Source organism: Callospermophilus lateralis, chromosome 3 (assembly GCF_048772815.1).
Source record: "Callospermophilus lateralis isolate mCalLat2 chromosome 3, mCalLat2.hap1, whole genome shotgun sequence".
NCBI lineage: Eukaryota > Metazoa > Chordata > Mammalia > Rodentia > Sciuridae > Callospermophilus > Callospermophilus lateralis.
The window spans coordinates 35,850,706-35,872,753 of NC_135307.1; the positions used below are offsets into that span (position 1 = coordinate 35,850,706).

Here is a 22,048-nt window from a genome sequence, read left to right on the forward strand (position 1 = left end):
CTAGAACTCCACAGAAAAGGGACAGAAGTGGAGGTGAGTCTCTCTAAGCAAATTCTGGGACAGGAACAAGATATGGTTCTTCTTGCTCTGTATGCTCAATAGGGAGATAAAAATCAGAAGAGAGGTCTGGGGATATAGCTCAGTGGTAGAATGTCTGTCAGTCTGAACAGACCCTGGGTTTAACCCCCAGTACCAAAAACAAAACAAAAAGAGAACACACATACACACAAAACAACAACAAAAAGCCAAACACATACACACAAAAAAAACACAAAAGAGAACAGTTTCTAGACCCCTGAGTTCCTGAATTGTTCTTGTTTTCTTCTTTCCTTCCTCACTTTCTTTGTGTTTTAGTGTACTGGGGTTTAAATCCAAGGCATTTAAGTATGCTAGAAAAGAGATCACTAAATTGCCCAGCCTGGCCTCAAACTTGTGATCCTCTTGCCTCAGTCTCCCAAGCAACTGGAATTATAGGTATGCACCACCACCCTAGGCATTGTCCTTGTGTTCTGTAGATTGGAATCTACTCCTGGAATAACTTGCTCCTGGCTGCTTTTCTAGATCCTCCCCTTGCCCCACAAAAGCAAGGAGAAAATAATGAGAGCAACAACAGATTCCTGAGACACTTAAGCTTGTAGGCAGCTGGATTAACCCTCAGAGGAAAGCAGAAAACCTTGGCAGCTTGGCAACTTTTGAGAAGTCCCAAACCTCTACCTCATTTCAATAAGCTGATTTAATTCAGAAAAGTTGTATATTTGGTGCTAGCCTCTTTGAAAAGGTCATCCGATTTTGTACAGCATGTTTTTATTGTTGTTATTTTTCCAAATAAAATGGGCTTTTTGGTTCTTTCTTTTGAACACCACTTTATACCTGCTGGCTTCCTCTTTTCTTTCCTGGACTCTTAAAAGTCTCCTGCTAGTCACTCATTGTTTAATTCTGCTCGTTGAAGGAACATTATGTAGCCCTGACAGTACCAGTTTCAATAAAATTGGTCCCTGAGCTCTCTGGTTCCTGGAGATGGGAAGTGTGTAACAAGATCCCTGGTCTCAACCACCTTGTGCTCCATGCTATAGAACACTGCAGTTAAATCTAGTAGCTTCAAAGTTCAATGACCTTGCTTTGCCTATTACCCAGTCCTTTACCTATTTGAATCTTGCGACCTTGCATTTTTCTCTTTTTTCTAACTTTCTTTTTCTTTTTCTTTTTCTTCCTTCCTTCCTTCCTTCCTTCCTTCTTTCCTTCCTTCTTTCTTCTTTCTTTCTTTTTTTCTTTTTTTTTTTTTTGTAGTACTTGGGGTTGAACCCCATAGGTGCTTTACCATTGAGCTACATCCCCAACCCTTCTCATTTTTTATTTTGAGACAGAGTCTCACTAAATTGCCTACGCTGGCCTGGAACTTGTGATCCTCCTATTTCAGTCTCAGGAGTAGCTACAGGCATGTGCCACTGCACTACCTGAACCTTGCATTTCCATAATGCTATTTATTGCCTGAAACTATTCATAAAGTACTCATCAAATACCATGTACCTGGTTATAGCAAGTGCTCAGTAAACGATAGCTACTTCCTATTACATTGCTAGCTATAGACCTCCTACTCACCAAGATATGTTTCTTTTGAAATGCCTCTCAGCTGGCTTTTGTCCCAGAGTTTTCTTTGAGAATGATGAGAGTTTTAATTATATTTTCATCCTGAATGAAACAGATCCTAATACTCTTATGTCTGTCTGTCTGTATTTGTTTCTTTCTCTTTTCTTTTTTTTTTTAAATATTTTATTTTTTAGTTGTAGTTGTACACAATATCTTTACTTCATTTATTAATTTTTATGTGATGCTGAGGATCGAACCCAGGGCCTCACACGTGTAGGCCAGAGCTCCACTGCTGAGTTACAACCCCAGCCCTCTTTTTTCTTTTTAATGTAAGTACAAACTTAAGAACCAATCTTTCTACTCCCTCCGCCTGGTCGGCATCCAGCAAACATTTTAGGTATTAGAAGCTAATACAGGGGCTAGGGTGGTGGCTCAGTGGTAGAGTGCTTGCCTAGCATACACGTGAGGCACTGGGTTCAATCCTTGGCACCAAATAAAAACAAACTAATATATCCACCTAAAACTAAAGATACACACATAAATATTAAAAAAAGAAGTTAATACATTATTTTAGAGTCCAAAATGTGAAATATTCTAAAGTGGTTTAGACCACATGGGTCTGAAATCTTTTGGACCTGGGTCATTTTTTTCCATCAGCTCAACACCATTTGAGTACAATTATGCCCATGGCCACATTTTTCTGTTGAAAGATATCTTTTTAAAAAAACATTTTCCCCAAAGTTTTTCAGTATTAGACATTTACAGTTCTTCCAGATTCTAGTCTTGAGCTGTCTTCCTCCATGGCCCATTCCACCACCATGTAACACACATCATCCTTTCTCCTGTGGTTACCAAGTAGAAATAGGGTATGGGGAAGCATTTTGGCTCTGGAGATACACCATTCAGTTATCAACTGTGTGAACCTCAGCAAATTACCTATCAGCTTTGTGAATCAATTGTCGCCTATTTACAATAACAAAACAATAAGATCAATTTTCATAGGATTGTTGTCAGTATTAAATAAGATAACATATGTAAAGAGCTTACAGCACAGGAACTAGCATTTAGTAAAAGCTGGATAAATACTTTTTTTTTTTTTTATTTGTGTTAGTTGGGAGACTATGGTCTAGTACCTAGACCTGTATCCAGTATCACCTTGCAGCAAATATAACAAGTTTCCTCATGAGCATACAGTGTACTAAAAACAAAAGGGTCTCACAAATTATGAACATTTTTTTCTTAGGCTCTATAGACTCTTGTTTGTCTTCAGATCTAATTTTAGTGCATGTATCTAAATACATGACTAATACACAGTTCCAGACAGTCAGGAACTCTAACGTGGCTGGAAGGTGTGCAATGGAGGAGTTAATGGGAACACAGCTCAGGTTTGCCCCAAGTCTTTCTGCAATTGCACGGGGAACACTGCCTTCCTCCACCCTGACTATCCAGCACCCCAACACTGGGAATACATTAATTGCTTCATCTACAAAAATGATTAAGGACCCCTGCCCAGTTTCTACAGGAAAACATCCCTTTAGGACATAAAAATAGAAATAATAGAAGATCTTGGTTCAAGATTCAGACAAGTTCTGGGTTTGAATTCTAGTTCCAAGACTTTTTAGTCATGTGACTTTCCACAAGTTGCTTATCCCTTTGAGCTCCTATTCCCTTATCTGTAGGAAGAGATAAGTACCTACCACATAGGGTTTATTGTGAAGGACAAACAGATTTTGTACCTTAGATAACTGGATGAGAATGCCTGTCAGGTGATATATTAATAGTTGTCATTATTAATAAACATGTCATCAACAAGTGAATTTTACTGGTCTTCACAATCTTTTTAGATTTGGGGGTTGGGGGGGGCTTGATGTAGTGGCATATGCCTGCAAGTTTGAGGCCAGCCTGGGCTATTTAGTGAAACCCTGTTTCAAAATAAAAAATGAAAAGGGCTAGGGGATGTAGCTCAGTGGTAGAGCACTTGCCTACTATGTGCTAAGGCCCTGGATTCAATTCCCAGTGCCACACACACACAAACACAAACACAAAAAAAAAAAAAAAAAAATTGGGGGGGACTCCATATTCATGATGAAATCTAAGGTCATCTGCTACCAAGAGTTTTCCTTAGTCAAATACTCAGAGAACAATAGACTTGTTATGTTAGGATAAGGGTGCTGTTAAAAACTAAACAAGGACTAGGGGTATAGCTCAGTGGTAGAGCACTTGCCTAACATGTCTGAGGGTGTGGGTTCAATTTCCAAAATCACATACGCACAGAGATCAAAACATACAGGTTGATGAAATTATTCCTAGCTTAAAATGTCCCCACTGCCCATCAGATAAACACTTCTTATTACTAATGTCTTCAAATTTTTGCCCAAGAGCCAATTAAATTAAAAAATCATTTGAGTAATTGTTATGCTAAGCAATAAAGATTCTGAGATATATGACACTATTTTTCTTCTTTCCTTTCTTTCTTTACTATTTTCCTTTCTTTCTTTCTTTCTTTCTTTCTTTCTTTCTTTCTTTCTTTCTTTCTTTCTTTCTTTCTTTCTTTCCCTCCCTCCCTCCCTCCTTCCTTCCTTCCTTCCTTTCTTTCTTTCTTCTTTTTCTTTCTTCTGGTGCTGGGGATTGAACCCGGGGCCTCACATATTCTAAGCACGTGTTCTACTGTTCTACCATTGAGATACATCCTCAGCCACTGTGTTTTGTTATTTTCCAATGCTGGGTTCTAAGCAAACACTTTACCAATGATTACACCTCCAAACCCCAAGACAATAATCTATGCTCAAGGAAATAACAGTTTAGTCATTGTCCTTTTGCTTACAAAATATCCCAGAATTCCCAGTACCTTAGTATCTTTTACTCCATTTTTTCCCCACATATTTTCAAGAGGCTTCTTTGCCGAGCATGGTAGCACACACCTGTAATCCCAGCCATCTGGGAGGCTGAGGCAAGAAGATCACAAGTTTGAGGTCAGCCTCAGTAATTTAGCGAAGCCTTAAGCAATTTAGCTATGCTGTCTCAAAAGAGAAAATGAAAAGGGCTTGGGACATAGCTCAGTGGTAAAACGCCCCTGGGTTAAATCTCAGTACCAAAAAAAAAAAAAAAAAAAGGCTTCTTAATCTGCTTGCTAGTGAGAATTATTCCTTGTGCTTCCTGACCTAACTTTGCCCTCCCCCAGCTCTTACTAAGCCATGCTGTTAATGTTTCTTTTTAATAAATATGAATCCTATCTTCTCACTCAGATAAGTAATTCTAGGACATGACTCCTATAAGTTCGTTTTATATTTCCATAATACCTGATATTCTGTTATTTCTACTTTCAATCATCAATGATAATTATGAAAGAAATTTTATGAGCTTATATGAAGTATATAGTTTAACTTATCCTTCTAAGTCAGTTGGGTATGAGACAGATTTGGGTCAATGCTGCTTTCCCATATCATATCATCTGATTCACTTAGGAAATTTCCTGTCTCCTTTTGCCTTTTAATTCACTTTCTTCCATAGTGTTGACATTGAACAGCAAGCAGATCACTGAATTCTGCATGGAAAATGCCAGTTCTATTTTTGCATTTGGTCTTGAAAAATTTGAATCATTATCATCCACTCCGAAACCCCTCTAGAAGAGGACAGGGCAGCACCTCAGCACATCTGCAACTCATAGCCAAGCAGCAGGGAAAGCAGAAAGTATTTTGCCCCTACATCATCCTAAAGGGGATAATTATTTCTATCCTAATTTGAACTGAGGTAGAATAGTGCCAGTTACCTCTACAAGGATTTTTTTTTTTTTTTGGTGGTGCTGGGGATTGAACTCAGGCCCTTGTGCATGCAAAGCAGGCACTCTACCAACTGAGCTAAATACCCAGCCTCCAAGGATTCTTATACTTTCGAAAAAATCCTGATTTTTCTGAAACCACATATTATATTTGAAATCTCTTTTCACCACAGAACACCAGTAGCACTGCTCTTGTTACTGTAATGTCACCATGGGGAACTCTGGCACTACTCACATTGAAATACTATCCATGAGGCCATGGACAAACCAGTAGTAATATTCACCCAGATGAAATTGTACTTATTATATCAGAACACTCCCATTTCTTCATAGTCTTAGGAAAAAAAAATTAAAGAGACAAAGACCTCAGGAAATAGGCAACTTCTCTCTAACTGAATACCTGCATTTATGGAGGGATGGGTAAGCAAGGCTGAAGCAGGAAAAAGGAGGTTTGCTTGTGTTGTGCATGAGGACTCTGTGTATCAATCAGAGCCTTCCCAAAAGGAGGAAAATGCTTAACCCATTCAGTCAAATTGAGGAAAGAGGCAAAAGGCTCTAGGCTATGTATAGATTACAAATTGGCATGAGCTATACCTATTGAGTTCCTGGCTGATCTCATTTTACAGATCAATTGAGATAAAGTAAAGGAGAGGCAAAGAAAATGTAATAAGAAAAAGTAATGAGAGATTGAGATCATGACTATGATTTTTTTAAAAATCTTGTATATATTTTTTATATAACTGTAGAATGCCTAGAAATCCTCTATGAGTTAGAGAATTAGATAAAGTAGATCCCAATTTTAAAGGGCCTGGATATAACATGATCACTGAAGTCTGGGTGTGGAGGTGAAGAGGATTATCTGAATACTGTACTGATTTTATTTGAGTTCAAGGGTGTTCTCCAGTGTCACTTGGCTCTCATGCCAAAGTGTCTCTGAGCTACGCATGAAACATGTTGTTGTCCAGAGAAACTGGTTTATGGGCCACAAGACATTGTAAGCCTTCACAAAGGAACTCTGGAGAGAGATCACACATCAACACTTGGGGCCTGACCATTCTGTACCCTTCTGTGGGAAGAAGTAAAGCTGTCTATCAAAGATAGTAGAGAAAACTCAGTCTCTGAAGGGCAGGAATGTGCCATTGCTTGACATCCATCCTCAGAGCTTCTCTGAAAAGAGGAAGCTGTGTTGTCTTGAGCTGTAATTGGGACCCCAGCTCTACAGAGGGTCTTTGAGAGAGATATCATCATGGTCTGCACTGGCACTGAGGGCCACCCACTCCTCACCTTCAAAGCCTCCAAGACAGGACACGTTTTACTCATCAATGCCTCCTGCACTTTACATTATAGTTACTATTCCCTTTGAGAACTTACAGAGTCTTCTGTATTAAGAGATAGGTGGATTCTACTAGTCAACTAGAGAAAACTGTAAACTGTTTGTAGAAGACCACAATCTGTCCCCTTTTTCTTCCATAATTTCTTCATCTGTGAAAAGTGAATAACAGCCCTGTCACATCTACTTCACACAGTAAAAGTGCTGCATAGGATGGAAAAGGCTATAAAAAGTCAAGGGATTATTATGGTGGTTGTTGCTATTTTTATTACACATTCCCTAGTTTCATCTAACATACAACAACAAAATATCTACTAAATATGCCTCAAAAATCATTTTACAGCCTGCGGAGGGTGTTTGCATAAAACCAAGTTTAAAAAAAAAAATCCATGTCCCTCAGCCTGAATTAGAACCTCCAAGTGAAGAGCCAGGTCACCTATATTTTTAACAAGCTCCAAGGCAATGTCAGAAGGCATAATCAGCCAGGTTTGTGACCCTAATTTGCTCCATTCTACGAAGAGACCTGTTTAGCCTGGTTTGGAGGAAGAGGCGTATGACAAATATGACTTCCATGCCTCTCAAACTTGACCAGTGGAGGTGGGTTAAAATACAGGTGATTGGCAATACTTTTCTAAGAGGAGGAAGCAAAACCAGTGCTTCAGAGGGATTAGCATCCCACCGAAGGACCCCTAGAGTGCGGAAAGGGAGGTAGGTGGGGAAAAAAATTGGACTCACCTACAATGATACCACAAGCACTGACCAATCCGATCTCTTTCTTCAGGGCTACTCCGCCCCCTCCGGAACCGGCCTCGGGACTGGCCTCCCGCTCGCTCCCACCTGGGTGGTTCTTTTCGGTGTTATTTCGGTGCCTGGCTCCTTTTTCCATCTTTCTTGTTAGGATTCGAACCTCCAAAAGCTCTCTCTCTATTTAAATGCTTGTGCGGGTAGATAGATATAGAAAGAGAGAGAGAGAGAGAGCCTTTCAAATTAAAACTCCCTTTTCCGAAATAGGGACCACTCCTACCCTCTAAAAAAGACAAGCAGATAAAAGGAAAAAGTGAGATAATAACTATTCTGTATTGACGCTTTCTTATCACTCCCGCTTATGACAAGGAACGTGTTGTTTAAAAAAGAAAAGAAAAAGCAGACGGGAGAGGAGACATAAAAATTTACACATAAAAATAGAACTGTACCAGCGACTCCAGCTGGAATTCTCCTGAAAGGGGTGTATCTTCGGAAATCAGGATGGTTCTGCTCCGTGGACCAGGCAGTGGCTTATTTCAGACGCTTCAAAAAGACAGTCGTCTGGATTTCCTCGCAGCTCTCCTCCTAACAAAACAGATTGCCTTTACCTCCCCCTCAGTCTTTTCGTTTAGGATGAGGCTAACAGTAGTTTTCATTAACTGGAGGGTGGGAAAAGGCAATCCTCAGGTACTTTCTTCTTTTCCCAGAAAGACAAAAGCTGTGGACCCGAGCGGCTTGCTCCAGATCTGCTTTCCACCTGCTGTGGGATTCTTTCCCCTTCCCGTCTTCTGCTTCCGCTTTGCCCAGATGTCCTCTCCTTTTTTCCGCTGGTCTTCTCGTCCTTTTTTCCCAGGGTCGGATCTCCGATCTGGGTGCTTACGGCACGGACTGCTCCATCGCTCCGGGTTACGGGAGAGTGGTTCCTCCACACGCGAATGTGCTTCCCTTTTAGCTAGGGGTTTTATTTGCTGACCGAGGCTCCGCCTCCACCTCCTGCGTCCCTCTCCATCCTCAGTCCCTTCTCCTCCCTCCTCTTCAATTTAAATATTAGCACAGAGCCCCCCTCTCCGATCTCTAACAAAATGGATTAAAACATTTCTCTTTGTAATCGGGTCTTTCTCCTTGTAATTAAGTGGAAGTAAAATCCTTTCGCGTCAACTGCTCCGGGAGAGCTCAGTAACCAGTGTTGCACTATAGGTCGTACAGCATTTGTGAGCTTTGTAAAATAAAGGAACAGTGGTGCCCATGCTTTTAACGCCACCAGAAATGAACTGGCCAATTGTATTGAAATATTTAGGTCTGGATCATTGGAGGATAAAGGAGAGAAGATTGTAGGGATAACATCTTTTAAGAGTCGTTTCTTGAAATTAGGGGGAATCCATGGGTGGGGGAGGAGAGTAGAAGGAATTAAAGATAATGCAAAATTTTCATTTAGTGTTATTGTGAACTATGAAGAGTGGGGGGGGCGGGCACAAAATCACCAGGAAGAGGTAGCCTCACTGCTCACAACTCTTATTTAGGTAATGAAACATAAAAGCTATGACTCTGAGCCTGGTATCACACTTTCCAATATTTTTATGTCTGTAAGTTATTTGAAAAGTAGACATGGGAATGATCAGAACCCCACTACTCAGGAAGCAGATTGACAGATGTTGAGAGATGACTAACTTTACCATATTGATATTATACCTCTACTTTCCTGAAGAATTTCACTCAAAACTGTTGCTTTACCACGGAAGCAGTGATGTCTATTTCCAATTGTAAAATACTTTAAAAAAAAAAAAAAAAGTATGAAGCAATGTAGCAGACAATACTATAAGTTTAAAGTTATTGTGGAATCCTATTAAGTATATTATGAGCAATTATTTTATTTTAAAATGGGTCTAAAAAATAAAAATTCCTAAACAGAACAATTTACTACAGAAACTTAGACTTTTTGGAAAATGTTCCAAAAGATTTGGGGTTTTAAGGAAAACAAATACTTTTTATTCTTCAAATTGAGGTTGGATGAGCTATTGTACCAAAAGCTTTTCCAAATGGGGTAAAGTCCGACAGCAATCTTCTTTTCAGTCTGCTCCTTGATCACTCAGCAAGTACTAAGATGTTTCAAAGGTTAAAATTTCAACCCTTCTCCTTCTGCTGGTTCAAGATATAGCAATTTGAAAACCTCAGCAAAAAAAGAAAGAAAGAAAGAAAAAAGTGTGGGTGGTGTATAAAGGATTTTCAATAAAAAGAACAGACAAGGCAGGAATATATAGCACAAAACTCTGTGGGAGAGAATGAGTCATGGAAAATGAAAAAATTTGAATTGCCTCTGGCCTTTCCTGACAACCTTAGAAAGCACTGAGGGAAAATTTGATGGATTCATTTTTAAACAATTCTATTTGAAGACTTCTGCTCAGATTTCAACATCAAGGATTAAAACAATCTTTCTGCTTCTCAAACGTGAGTTCTTCTAGTAATGCTTGTAGTTCTAATTTAAATAGTTTAGACTGACTATGGGATAAAATACAAGTATGATGAATTTGAAGTCGCTTGCTAAAAAAGTGCAAAATGACAGTGGGACTATAAGCTTTAGCCCTCTATTTCTGAATTATGAAGCTAAATGTGGTTGTGAGATCAAATGCATTCTGGGATACAATGTAGCACCAAACTGGTTGTTGAGGATTAATATTTCTATTTTTGTAGCACTTGGAATTTATAAGTAACTTGACAGTCTATTAATGGTGTAGTTTAAAAGCTAGGAAAGGAATCTCTCATCCTTCAAAGGGACCATTCATAGTATGTGCCTCTGTTTAGGTTGGGATCTTTTTGTGTCAAAATTTCATGAGACTTAACATTGAATACAGGTGAGAAAGAAAAGTCTTGGTGTAATATGTTGAGAAATATCTGTAAAAAAAGGATTAATTGAAGTTATTACATTTTGAGCACTGAATTCTTTTTCATCTATGATCATTTTACATTTATCTTTATATTTTTATTTTACTCTACATTTATATATGCATGTATGTATGTGTTTATTTATTTCTGGTACTGGGGATTGAACCCAGGAGTGCTTTGTCACTGAGATATATTCCCATCCCTTTTTAGTTTTTGAGACAGGGTCTCACTAAGTTACTAAGGGCCTAAGTTGCTGAGACTGGCCTGCAACTTGTAACCATCCTGCCACAGTCCAAGTTCCTGGGATTGTAGGTATGTGCAACTACACCTGGCTTATTCTACATTTAAACAGTGCTTTGTAGTCTACAAACCATTTTGAACAATATCTCATTTTTCCCCTCCTCATTAAATATCTTGGGTAGACAAAAACAGTTATTTTTTTAAAAAATATTTTTATTAGCTGTTGATGGATTTTATTTATCTATTTATTTATTTATATGTGGTACTGAGAATCAAACCCAGTGCCTCACACATGCTAGGACAGCGCTCTGCCACTGAGCCACAACCCTAGTCCCCCAAAACAATATTTTAATGATTTATTTTTTATTTTTGTGGTGTTAGGGAGTGAACCCAGGGCCTCACACATGCTAGGCAAACACTCCACCACTGAAGTAAAACCCCACACCCTATTGTATAGAGTTTAAAGATTAGGTAACTGAGGTTTCAAGAAGTATCTTACCTGGGGTCAAAGACCAGACACTTAATCTCTTCATGGGCAAGCAAGAGATCAGTGGTTTACACTGATTATTTTTTTCAGGGCACTATAGCTCAACTTCTTTCACCCGATGAAAATAGAAGATTTTTGAGTATTACCTGGGCCCCTGTCATGTTTTCTAGAGTTGGTGTCATAGCTGGGCCCTTTAGAGATCCACCTTGATGCCAACATTTTTGTGAAATGAGACCAACTGGACTTAACCTGGGCCCTCTACATTTGTCACCTTTTTTTTTTTTTTTTTTTTCATTTTTAGCTGTATATGGACACAATACCTTTATTTTGTTATTTCATTTTTTTGTTTTGTTTTTTAATGTGGTGCTGGGGATTGAAGCCAAGTCGCCTTATGCATGCTAGGCAAGCGCTATACCACTGAGCCACAAAACCAGCCCCCATTTGTCACCTTTTTGACACAGTCCCTGGCTGGTCTATATCCTAAGAACTTAGTACAACTGTTTCCAGCACCTAAATGACTATTCCCATTGTTTTGCAGGCTTAAACTAAGAAGAAATTGATTCCTTTAACTTGGAAAAAGGTGGATGATGGAAGGGTCGTTTTCTTACTGTGTGGATTTAGGCAGAGAAAGGCTGTATGTGACTGACACCTACTGCACAAAAAGGGAGATGGCATGGAACTTTCTACTAGTGATAGTTAAACAAAAACACTGTCATGCTCCAGTATTCTCTTTTTGAAACAACACATAAAAAGTATCTGTTAATGTGAAAGAACAGAGCACAGAGCCCACTGCCTTTCTGTTTTTTTTTTTTTTCTCCAAAATCTGGGTCAAATAGACAGTACATTATTCTTGTTCTTTGTAACAAGAGTCTGAGGCCACTCAGGACCCAAACATCTCCCTGGAACCAACTCACAGCCCATGTTCCCACTCCATTCTTCTTCTTGTATCTGTATGTCTAAAATCAGAAGAAAACCCTTTTTTAAAAAAAATATTATTTATTTTTAGTTTTTCGGCAGATACAACATCTTTGTTTGCATGTGGTACTGAGGATCGAACCCAGCGCCGCACGCATGCCAGGCGATGCGCTACCACTTGAGCCACATCCCCAGCCCCAGAAACCCCTTTTTAAAAATAAAGCCTATGGTCCCCAAGATGATAGCTTCCTGAGCCATTGGTTCTAGGAGATTTTATGTCATTTGAAAATGGAAGAAAAAAAAACAGATGAAAATTCATGAGAAAGAAGAAAGCAAAAAAGAGAAAAAGACAAAAAAGTCAGAAAGAAAGGAGGATGGAATGAGAAGACTCAGTTAACGAGACTCAGTTTGCCTGTTTGCCTTCTGGACTTATTCATAAGTTCAAAGGAAAGTTGTATATTCTAGGGTTTAATGCAGTCCTGAGAATTTGGATGGAGCAGACTTTATTTTGTTATGATGGTTAATTACTTCATGCTCTTCTGGATATAATGATGAATCCTTGCTTTGACATTATAGACAAAAATTCCAGCAGATTATCCCTCTGTCTGCTGCACTTGGCTGGAATCCATAGAGTCAACTCAGTACTAGTGGGAAAGAAATATAGATACGCTCTCCATAGTAGGCTGCACACCTCCTTGACTCCTTTTCTGGGTCCAATCTGTCATGGGGCATTAGTATTCTTTCCAAGGATTTACATGATTCTAGTCTTAAGTATTTTTTTTCTTTCTTTCTTTTTCTCTTTTCTATTTATTTATTTATGGTACTGGGGATTAAACTCAGGGGCACTTTATACTGAACCACACCCCCAGACCTTTTTATTTTATTTATTTTGAGACAGGGTCTCACAAAATTGCTTAGGTCCTCCCTAATTTGCTGAGGCTGGTCTCAAACTTGCATTCCTCCTGCCTCAACCTCCTGAGTCACTAGGATTACAGGTGTGCACCACAATGCTCGCCTAGTTCTGAGTACTTAATATGAAAACTTCCACTTTGTAATTGGTTTTTATTATGTTTACCCAAGATGAATGCTCATATCTTTTAAGATGTGGGAGATAAATTCCTCGAGGGTATAGACCTGCTTTCTTCCTTGTAACCTGAGTCCCTAAGAATTTGGATGGATACCTAAAACAGTGTCTGGAACTTAATTAATAGAATATGAATAAATGATGATGTACATTAATGCATAATAAATTAATTAAATAATTACAGACTGGTTAATGTGCCAGGTAATGGTAGTAACATGTAGACCTCAGAGTCTGGACAGGTAGGCTGGATTATAGAAAAAGGAGAAAATACAGTCAAGGTTTTAACTTTGACCACTATTTCATGTGGAGTACACATCTCTGTTTCTTTCTTTCTCCCTCCCTCCCTCCCTCTCTCTCTCTCTCTTTTAATATTTATTTTTTATTAAATTAATTAATTTTTTTGGCACTGAGGATTGAACCTAAGGAGTACTTCATGACTGAACTAAATCCCCAGCCATTTTTAGTTTTAATTTTGAGACAAGATCTCACTAAATTGCCCAGACTGGCCTCAAATTTGCAATTCTCCTCCCTTAACCTCTTGAGCAGCTGGGATTACATGTACCACCACCCCCACATGAGCAAGATTTCAAGCAGGCCCTCAACATTATGGTAGCTAATTCACACTTACATTTACCTTCTCCTCTATTTATTTATTTATAAATACTTTATTTACTTAAATAGTTGTAGTTGGACACAATACCTTTATTTTTTTTATTTTTATGTGGTGCTGAGTACCAAACCCAGTGCCCTACACGTGCCAGGCGAGCGTGCTATCGTTGAGCCCCAGCCCAACCCAAGCTTCTCCTCTTTTTAAACCAACACTCCTCTTCTCCCAAATCTTTGCTTCCATAACTAAATGCAATGGTTTGGCATCTTGTTTAGTGCAAAACCAAAAGCACTACCAGGAGATAAAAGAGTGGAGAAACTTTTATTATTTGCAGGAAGTAAGGAGAGCACTGGGGTTATTTGCAAAGAATGTTCCCGCTGAACAAAGAAGTCCTGGGGATTTTATTGGGGAGCCTGAACATGTCCATATAGGAAAACCCATGCAGGCACTGGCACATTTCTTAGCATGCTCAGTTCAAGGTCATCAACCATGTGTTTAAAAAGAGAAAATAGTTGGCACCATGGCTTGTGCCTGTAATCTAAGCTACTTATGAAGCTAAGACAGGAGGAATCCAAGTTCGAGGCAAGTCTTGGCAACTTAGTAAGACCACATCTCAGAATAAAAAACAAAAAGGATTGGGGACATAACTAAGGGGTAGAGCACCCTAGAGTTCAATACTTGTGATGGGGAAAAAAAAAAGATGACAGAAAAATGCTTCTGGGTAGGCTCAGTTCAGTATTTGAATGAGCCAAGTTTACTCTAGGTTGTCTAAAAGAATGTGTCAAGTTGACTTGATGACCTTGGCTGGTTCCTCCTAAGTCTTTCCAAGAGTTTTAGCTGAAACAAAAAGAAAGAACAACTTTGAAGATACACAAACAGTCTTATAAAGGGACTGCTGCTCCCCCTACTCCCCAGAAGCATAGGAGTTCGCCCCTAAAGTTGCTTGGCTTGCTTAGTGGCTAACACTTTCAGTTGACATCCTTGGTTATTATTTCATGGAAAATATAGGAACAGACAGAAGAGAACTTCTACATCCACTGTCCTCTAACTCTCTTAATCTGCCCGTGACTGCCCATGTACTCTGCTCTCTCCATTGAAATGGATGTGTCATCTGTGCTTTTATGTATCTCCCTGCGTGTGCTCCACCTTCCCTACCCTATCTCCCTGCTCAGGGTCTTTGGTCCTAGAATTATTCCTCTTTGCTGCATCATCTACTTTCCACTCTTCACTGGATTGTTCCTATCAGCATAGAAACATGCTGTAATCCCTCCTACTAAAAAATGAAACAAAACAATCAGGACTTCCCTTTACTCCTTTCCAGCTACCACCCAACTTTTTTTGCTCCTCTGTTTCCTCTTCCTTAACCTCTGTTCATGCTTGGGCCCACTGCACCAAAGCTTTTGTCCCCATTACCTGGCAGAAGCCATTCTTGAAAAGACGACCAATGGCCACCATATGGCCCAGTCTGGAGATCACTTCTCAGTCTTCATTTTACTGATTTCACAACAGCATGTGGCCATTTGATAGCTCCAGAGCTCCCAGCTTTTCTCAATTTCACTAACCTCCTCGAAGGCTTCTCACAGTCTCCTTTTTCTCTTCTGGACCTCTCCTCTTCCCTATCTTCCTCACTAGCTGGTGATCAATCCTTTTTATTTAATTTATTTATTTTTGTTACTAGGGATTGAATCCAGAGGCATTCAACCACTGAGCCAAATCCTCAGCCCTTTTTTTGTATTTTATTTAGAGACAAGATATCATTGAGTTGCTTAGTGTCTTGCCATTGCTGAGGCTGTCTTTGAACTTGCTATCCTCCTACCTCAGCTTCCCAAGCACTGGGATTATAGGCGTGTGCCACTGTGTCCAGCTTTATTTTATTTAGTTGCCCAGGCTGATCTGGAATTTGTAATATTCCAGCATCAACCTCAAGTAGTGGGGATTATAGACACAAGTCACCAGGACCAGATCCAGTATGTTTATGGATGAAATAATCTGACATTTTGGATTTGCTTCAAAATAAGATAAGGGGCCAGGCACTGTGATGCACACCTGTAATTTCAGCTGCTTGGGAGGCTGAGGTAGGAAGATTGCAAGTTTGAGGCCAGTCTGGGAAACTTAGTGAGATCCTGTCTCAAAAAAATAAAATAAAATAAAATAAAATAAAATAAACAAATAAGGCTTGGATATAGCTCAGTTCTGGGTTCAACTCACAGTATTGAAAAATAACAACAACATTGATGATAACAACAACAATAAAAATAATATAAAGGGATGGAGGAAAGGGTAGATTATCAATGAAAGAAGGTTGGTAGTTCATACCATTCAAGCTGGTGGTAATAGGAGTTTATTATATCTTTAGTTTTGTATATGTTTAAATTTTCCCATAATAACAAATAATTTTTTTTCATGTTTCTTCACCATCATTTTTATAGTGCCTATAGCAGCACTTAGTATATAGAAGCACTCAATACACACACACATATATATATATATATATATATATATATATATATATTTTTTTTTTTTTTAAGAGAGAATGAGGAGAGAGAGAGAGAGAGGGGGAGAGAGAGAGAGAGAGAGAGAGAGAGAGAGAGAGAGAGAATTTTAATATTTTATTTTTTAGTTTTCGGCAGACACAACATCTTTGTTTTATGTGGTGCTGAGGATCGAACCCGGGCCGCATGCATGCCAGACGGGTGCGCGACCGCCGGAGCCCATCCCCAGCCCCTCAATACATATTTAATCAATATTCGTTGTAGGGGCTGAAGGTGTAGCTCAGTGATAAAGTGCTTGCCAAGCACATCTGAGGCCCTGGATTTGATCCTAACTACTGCAAACAAAACAAAACAAAAAATTCATTGCAAATGAATTCAGTGGAGAACGTGGAGATATATTTTCAAGATAAGTTTTGTATCATTTATTGACAATTACTGGATATATACATTTCAGTTTTCTGAGGATTTTAGGGTTTGTCCTTCTAAGCTATGCATCTAAGAATATACTAATTATGGGAATGCCAAAACTTTCATAGCTAATTCAGTGATAGCTATAACCTTTAATTGACATCAAACCAGTTTTTAAAAACATACCTTGGGGCTGGGATTGTGGCTCAGAGGTAGAGCCCGGGTCTAATCCTTAGCACCACATAAAAATAAAGGCATTGTGTTGTGTCCATCTACACCTAAAAAATAAATAAATAAATAAATATTTTTTTTAAAAAACCCATACTTTATTTTATTTTACCTTTTCCTTACCAAATCATGATAATTAACTGCTATTTCCTTACCAGAAATGTGTAGCAAAGTTGGGAAGAAAACACAAGTCTAATTAGGTGAAAATTTATGGACCCAGTTACTTGAAACTTTCAGCAGGCTATAGTTTGGATATCACTGATGTAGATTATGTTATGTTTTAGGAGATTTTCAACAATACTCAATTTATCAGAGTAATAGAGAAAGAAATTCTAGTTGTTGGTTTTTTGTTTTTGTTTTTTGGTATTGGGGATTGAACCCAGGGGTCTTTACCACTGAGCCACATCCCCAGTCCTTTTTTTTCCTTTTGAAACGGGTCTCATTAAGTTGCTTAGGGCTCGTTAAGTTGCTAAGGCTGGCTTTGAATTTGCAACCCTCCTGCCTCAGCCTCCCAAGCCTCTTGGTATTACAGGCATGTACCACCATGCCTAGTGAGGAAGAAATTCTAGTTAAAGTTGGATTACATATACCTAAAGATGCTGAATAAATTTTATTAGCATATTCAGTCAGTAGTGATTAACTGGTTACTGTGCTAGACACTGGGGATATAATGGTGAACAAAGGCCATCTCCTTCAAGGATCTTAGATACAATCCCTTGGGATCTTTCTTTTTCCTCCTTTAATACAAGTAAAGCTTAATTACCTGGATGGCCCAATAAAGGATCACCAGATTTTTAAAAAAATATTTATCTAGTTGTAGATGAACACACAGTATCTTTATTTATTTTTATGTGGTGCTGAGGATTGAACCCAGTGCCTCACACATGCAAGGCAAGCACACTACCACTGAGCTACAGCCTCAGCCCCATAGGGTCACCAGATTTTTGAGGAAGGACTCGGTATAAAAGCAAAGACAATGACAAGTAGGTGACGCACGGAGCAGAAGAAAACTTCCCCAAATTTCAAGAGGTAAGAGAAGATGTCGCTTCCACACAACAAAAATAGAAACATTCAGAAAAGGATAGAAAGTTCTTAGAAATTAATATATAACAGACGTTAAAATATTCAGGATAAATGTTAGAAAATAAAGTTGAGAAATCTGTAAAAGACAGCTTCAAAACAGTGGAGAGACAAAGCACAAGAAAACTAGAGCATTAATTCAGGAGTTCCCAACAGCTGGTTAGTAGGAGTTTAAAAAAAAAGAGAGCCAGGCATGGTAGTGCACACCTGTCATCCCAGTGATTTGGGAGGCTGAAGCAGGAGGATTGCAAGTTAGAAGCCAACCTCAGCAAGTTAGTGAGACCTTGCCTCAAAATAAAAAATAAAAAGGTCTGGAGATGTAGCTTGGTAGTAAAGAGCCCCTGGGTTCCATCCCTAATGCCTAGTGCCTATCCCTCCGCCCTGCCCCCCCAAATAAAGAACAGCGAAAATAAGGAAGATTAAAAGATCTTTTTTAAAAAATGTAAATAATTCAAGAAAATTTTCTGGAACAGAGGAAGATGTGTGGGCTGACATAGAACTCTGAGTGTCTAGCTCAATAAAGGATAGAAAAAAAGCCAATGGTGTAAACCTATAATCCCAGCTACTTGGGAAACTGAGGCAAGAAGATCCAAGATTCAAGGTCATACTGGGAAATTTAGTAAAACCCTGTCTCAAAATAAAATTTTAAAAGGGCATAGGATGTAGCTCAGTGATAGAGGTGGGAAAAAAAGAAATTTAAGGCAATAAGCATCAATACTATAAAGGCCAACATTAAATAAAAACGAGAACTATCAGGAAGACAAAACCTTGAACTTCCGTGCATTAAAAATAAGAGTGGAAATATATAAAGTAAAATCTGATAGATCAAATACAAATTTGATAAATATGCAATCAACAGGAAGTTGATTGCATTTCTGTTAGAAGCTGATAAATTAAGCAGCAAAAAAAAAAAAAAGTAGACAGGAAATAATTGAACAACAAAATTAGCAAGTTTGACTCAATAGATCTCCAAAAACCCCTGCATTAAAAAATAGAGAGAGAGGGCTGGGTTTGTGGTTCAGTGGTAGAGCGCTTGCCTAGCATGTGCAAAGACCTGAGTTCGATCCTCAGCACTACATAAAAATAAATAAATAAAATAAAGATATTGTGTCCAAATACAACTAAAAATAAATATTAAAAAAATAGAGAGAGAATATGTTTTATTCCCAAATATACATGGGATATAAACATTTCCTTCTACTGGGTCACAAATGAATTCTTTTTCGGTACTGTTGATGATTGAACTCAGGGGTGCTGTACAACTGAGCTACATCCACAGCCTTTTTTATTTTTTATTTTGAACAGAGCCTCCTCAGGTTGCCCAGGTTGTCCTTAAACTTTTGACCCTCCTGTCTCCCTTTCCCAGTTACTTGGATTACAGGTATGTGCTGCCACAGCACAAAATAACTCTTGAAATTTTATATATTTGCTCCCTGTCCGCTGGCGCCCCCTTGCTGGTAATTGAACCCATGGCCTTGTGCATGCTAAACCTTCACCCTGCCACTGAGCTACAACCCAGTCCCTCAAAATTTTAGAGATACTTTTATTTTTAACAGTACTAGGGATTGAAACCCAGGACCTTGGACACACTAGGCAAATGCTCTTCCACTGAGCTACACCTCCAGCCCTTTTAAAAATTTTTATTTTGAGACAGGGTCACCCTAAGTTTGCCCAAACTGACCTCAAATTTGCAATCCTCCTGCTTTGGCCTCCTGAGTAGCTTGGATTGCAGGTATGCAAAACAGTACCCTACCCAGCCAAGATTTTAAAGACTTGAGAACACAAATATAGCACAGGGGTTCTTCATTCAGGGTGCAATTAAGTTAGAAGTAAAAAAAATTTAAAAGAAGGTTAAGGGCTGGGGTTGGAGCTCAGTGGTAGAGGGCTTGTCTAGCACATGTAAGGCACTGGGTTCAATCCTCAGTACCACCTAAAAATAAATGAACAAAGGTATTGTGTCCATCTACAACTAAAAATAAAAAGAAGATTAAAAGACACATTTGCAAAATCAAAAAAGAACTAAGTAACTTGACTAAATAATAATAATGGACATAGCTAGACGCGGTGGTACACGCCTGTAATCCCAGCGGCTGGGGAGGCGGAGGCAGGAGGATCACAAGTTCAAAGCCAGTCTCAGCAATTTAGCCAGGCACTAAGCAATTCGAAAAGACCCTGTCTCTAATAAAATACAAAATAGAGGTAGGGATGGGGCTCAGTACTCAACTATCCCTGAGTTCAATCCCTGGTACCTTCCCCCCAAAATAAATAATAATAATAATAATAATAATAATGGACATAAACAACTATTAGTTAACATACAATGCAACTACTATATATAAAAACCTGTGAGATGTAGCTAAATTACTAATTGGAAGTAAATGTAAGGTCTTCAGTGCATTGTAGGAAATATGAAAGTTAAAATAAATGACTTAGGGCTGGGGATGTGGCTCAAGCGGTAGCGCGCTCGCCTGGCATGCATGAGGCCCGGGTTCGATCCTCAGCACCACATATAAACAAAGATGTTGTGTCTGCCGAAAACTAAAAAATAAATATTAAAAAATTCTCTCTCTCTCTCTCTCTCTCTCTCTCTCTCTCAAAATAAATAAATAAAACAAAGGTCCATTGACAACTAAAAAAATATTAAAAAAAATAAAAATAAATGACTGTCAAAGGCATTAACTGTAAATTACGCCTTTACTTATAACTTATCTTCAACCATATCTCCCTTGTCTACTTCAAAGCCTCTGATATGCTTTGTTCCTATGATTTCCCGTCACTACTTAAGTGTTTTGTAATCACTTTTCATCACTATAGTCTCATTTGTATTCAGTAATCCAGTTTAGTATTAATTTTCTCCTTCCTCATATAGGAACCTAACTTGTTCAGTAATCTCCTTCCAATACTCCCTGCACCCCCACATTTTAAACAAAGGCTGTGTTTTCCCTTGACAGCACCATAGCCCTCCCAGTGCTTGCTGTTCAGTAGAGGTGCTTTCTTGGCCTATTCTATGGGGTCCTGGAAGGTGGAAAGGACTAACATTTACTTAGTAACCACTATGTGCCCAACAATGGAGCAAGATGTCTACTTAATAATGTTTTAATTCCATTTAGCCTCCCAAACAACACTTTAAGGTAAACACATGTGGTTTACCATTAACTTTTCAAACCAAAGCCTAGACACTAAACCATTAAGTGCTGGAAAATTTTTCCCTTTCCCTCTCCATTTTAAAATGAGGTTTCAAATGCACAGGGGTGGATCTAGTGCAAAAATATATGGAATGCTTCACAAAATTTGTTTCATTGTTGCGCAGGGGCCATTGCAATTTTCTCTGTATCATTCCAATTTTAGTATCTGTGCTGCTGAAGTGAGGATTTCTTTTCCTTCTTTTTTGAAGTACTGGAGATGGAACCCAGTGTCCTGTGTATGACAGGACATGCCACCATGGAACTATACCTTCAGCCCCTGGAAAATTTCTTTTTGACTCTAACTGCTAGTCCTTTGACTCTCTTATTGTCTCATTTGCAATAAACCTGCTCTTGGTCACTGTCTTCTCTGCTCTCTTTCAGGCCCCTTCTCATTCTTCACTTTGCCTGAAGTCATCACCCCAAATGCACTGGTCCAGCCCTTACTGGCTTCCAAACATACTCTGCATTATAATGCTGCTCTCAGTGACTGTGGTCACATATGCCTCCTTGCTGTCCTCAAATGCATTTGCCAAAGGGCTTTAGTCTATGTTCTTGCTTCTGCCTAGAGGCTTCCCTTCCCTCTTAGCTTAGTTCACTGCTATTCTGCCTTCTGGTCTAGCATACGACTTACTTCTTCAGAGAAGCCCCTAGCCCTAGATCTTTGCCTCAGAGTAGTGACTTATACATTTATTATACAGTGTCTGCATTAATTATGGTGACTTTATGACTAACGTTTATCTCCCCAATCAGACTGAAAATTCCGTGACAGCAGGAATGATGGTTCTTTCTGTTCACTAATGTCTCTACAGATCAGTACAGTATCTTGGACAAAGAAGGCATTCAGTTAAAAATTGCTAAGTGAGTCAAGCTTGGTGTCACAGGTCTGTTATCCCAGCTACTGAGGAGCTGAGGTAGGAGGATTGCGAGTTTGAGGACAGCTTGGGCAACTTAATGAGACCCTCCTTAAAAATAAAAAGTAAAGGGCTGGGGTTGTGGCTCAGTG

General features: G+C 38.9%; 1 protein-coding gene and 1 non-coding gene across 2 annotated transcripts in view; both read right to left on the reverse strand.

Annotated features, from left to right (window-relative positions):
- The window catches only part of Slc7a8 (solute carrier family 7 member 8), a 57,914-nt gene extending 49,554 nt beyond the window's left edge, over nt 1-8,360 (reverse strand). Inside the window, exons 1-2 of the mRNA XM_076850000.2 lie at nt 7,889-8,360; nt 7,431-7,630 (exon numbers count right to left, since the gene is read on the reverse strand). Of these exons, the coding sequence (XP_076706115.1) occupies nt 7,431-7,581 (151 nt within the window). The 5' untranslated portion in view covers nt 7,582-7,630; nt 7,889-8,360. The remainder of the gene's footprint in view (nt 1-7,430; nt 7,631-7,888) is intronic.
- A 12,766-nt stretch (nt 8,361-21,126) lies between these two features.
- On the reverse strand, nt 21,127-21,232 carry LOC143396024 (U6 spliceosomal RNA). The gene has a single exon (XR_013090919.1). It is a non-coding gene; the product is annotated as a U6 spliceosomal RNA (small nuclear RNA).
- Nucleotides 21,233-22,048: the final 816 nt, after the last annotated feature.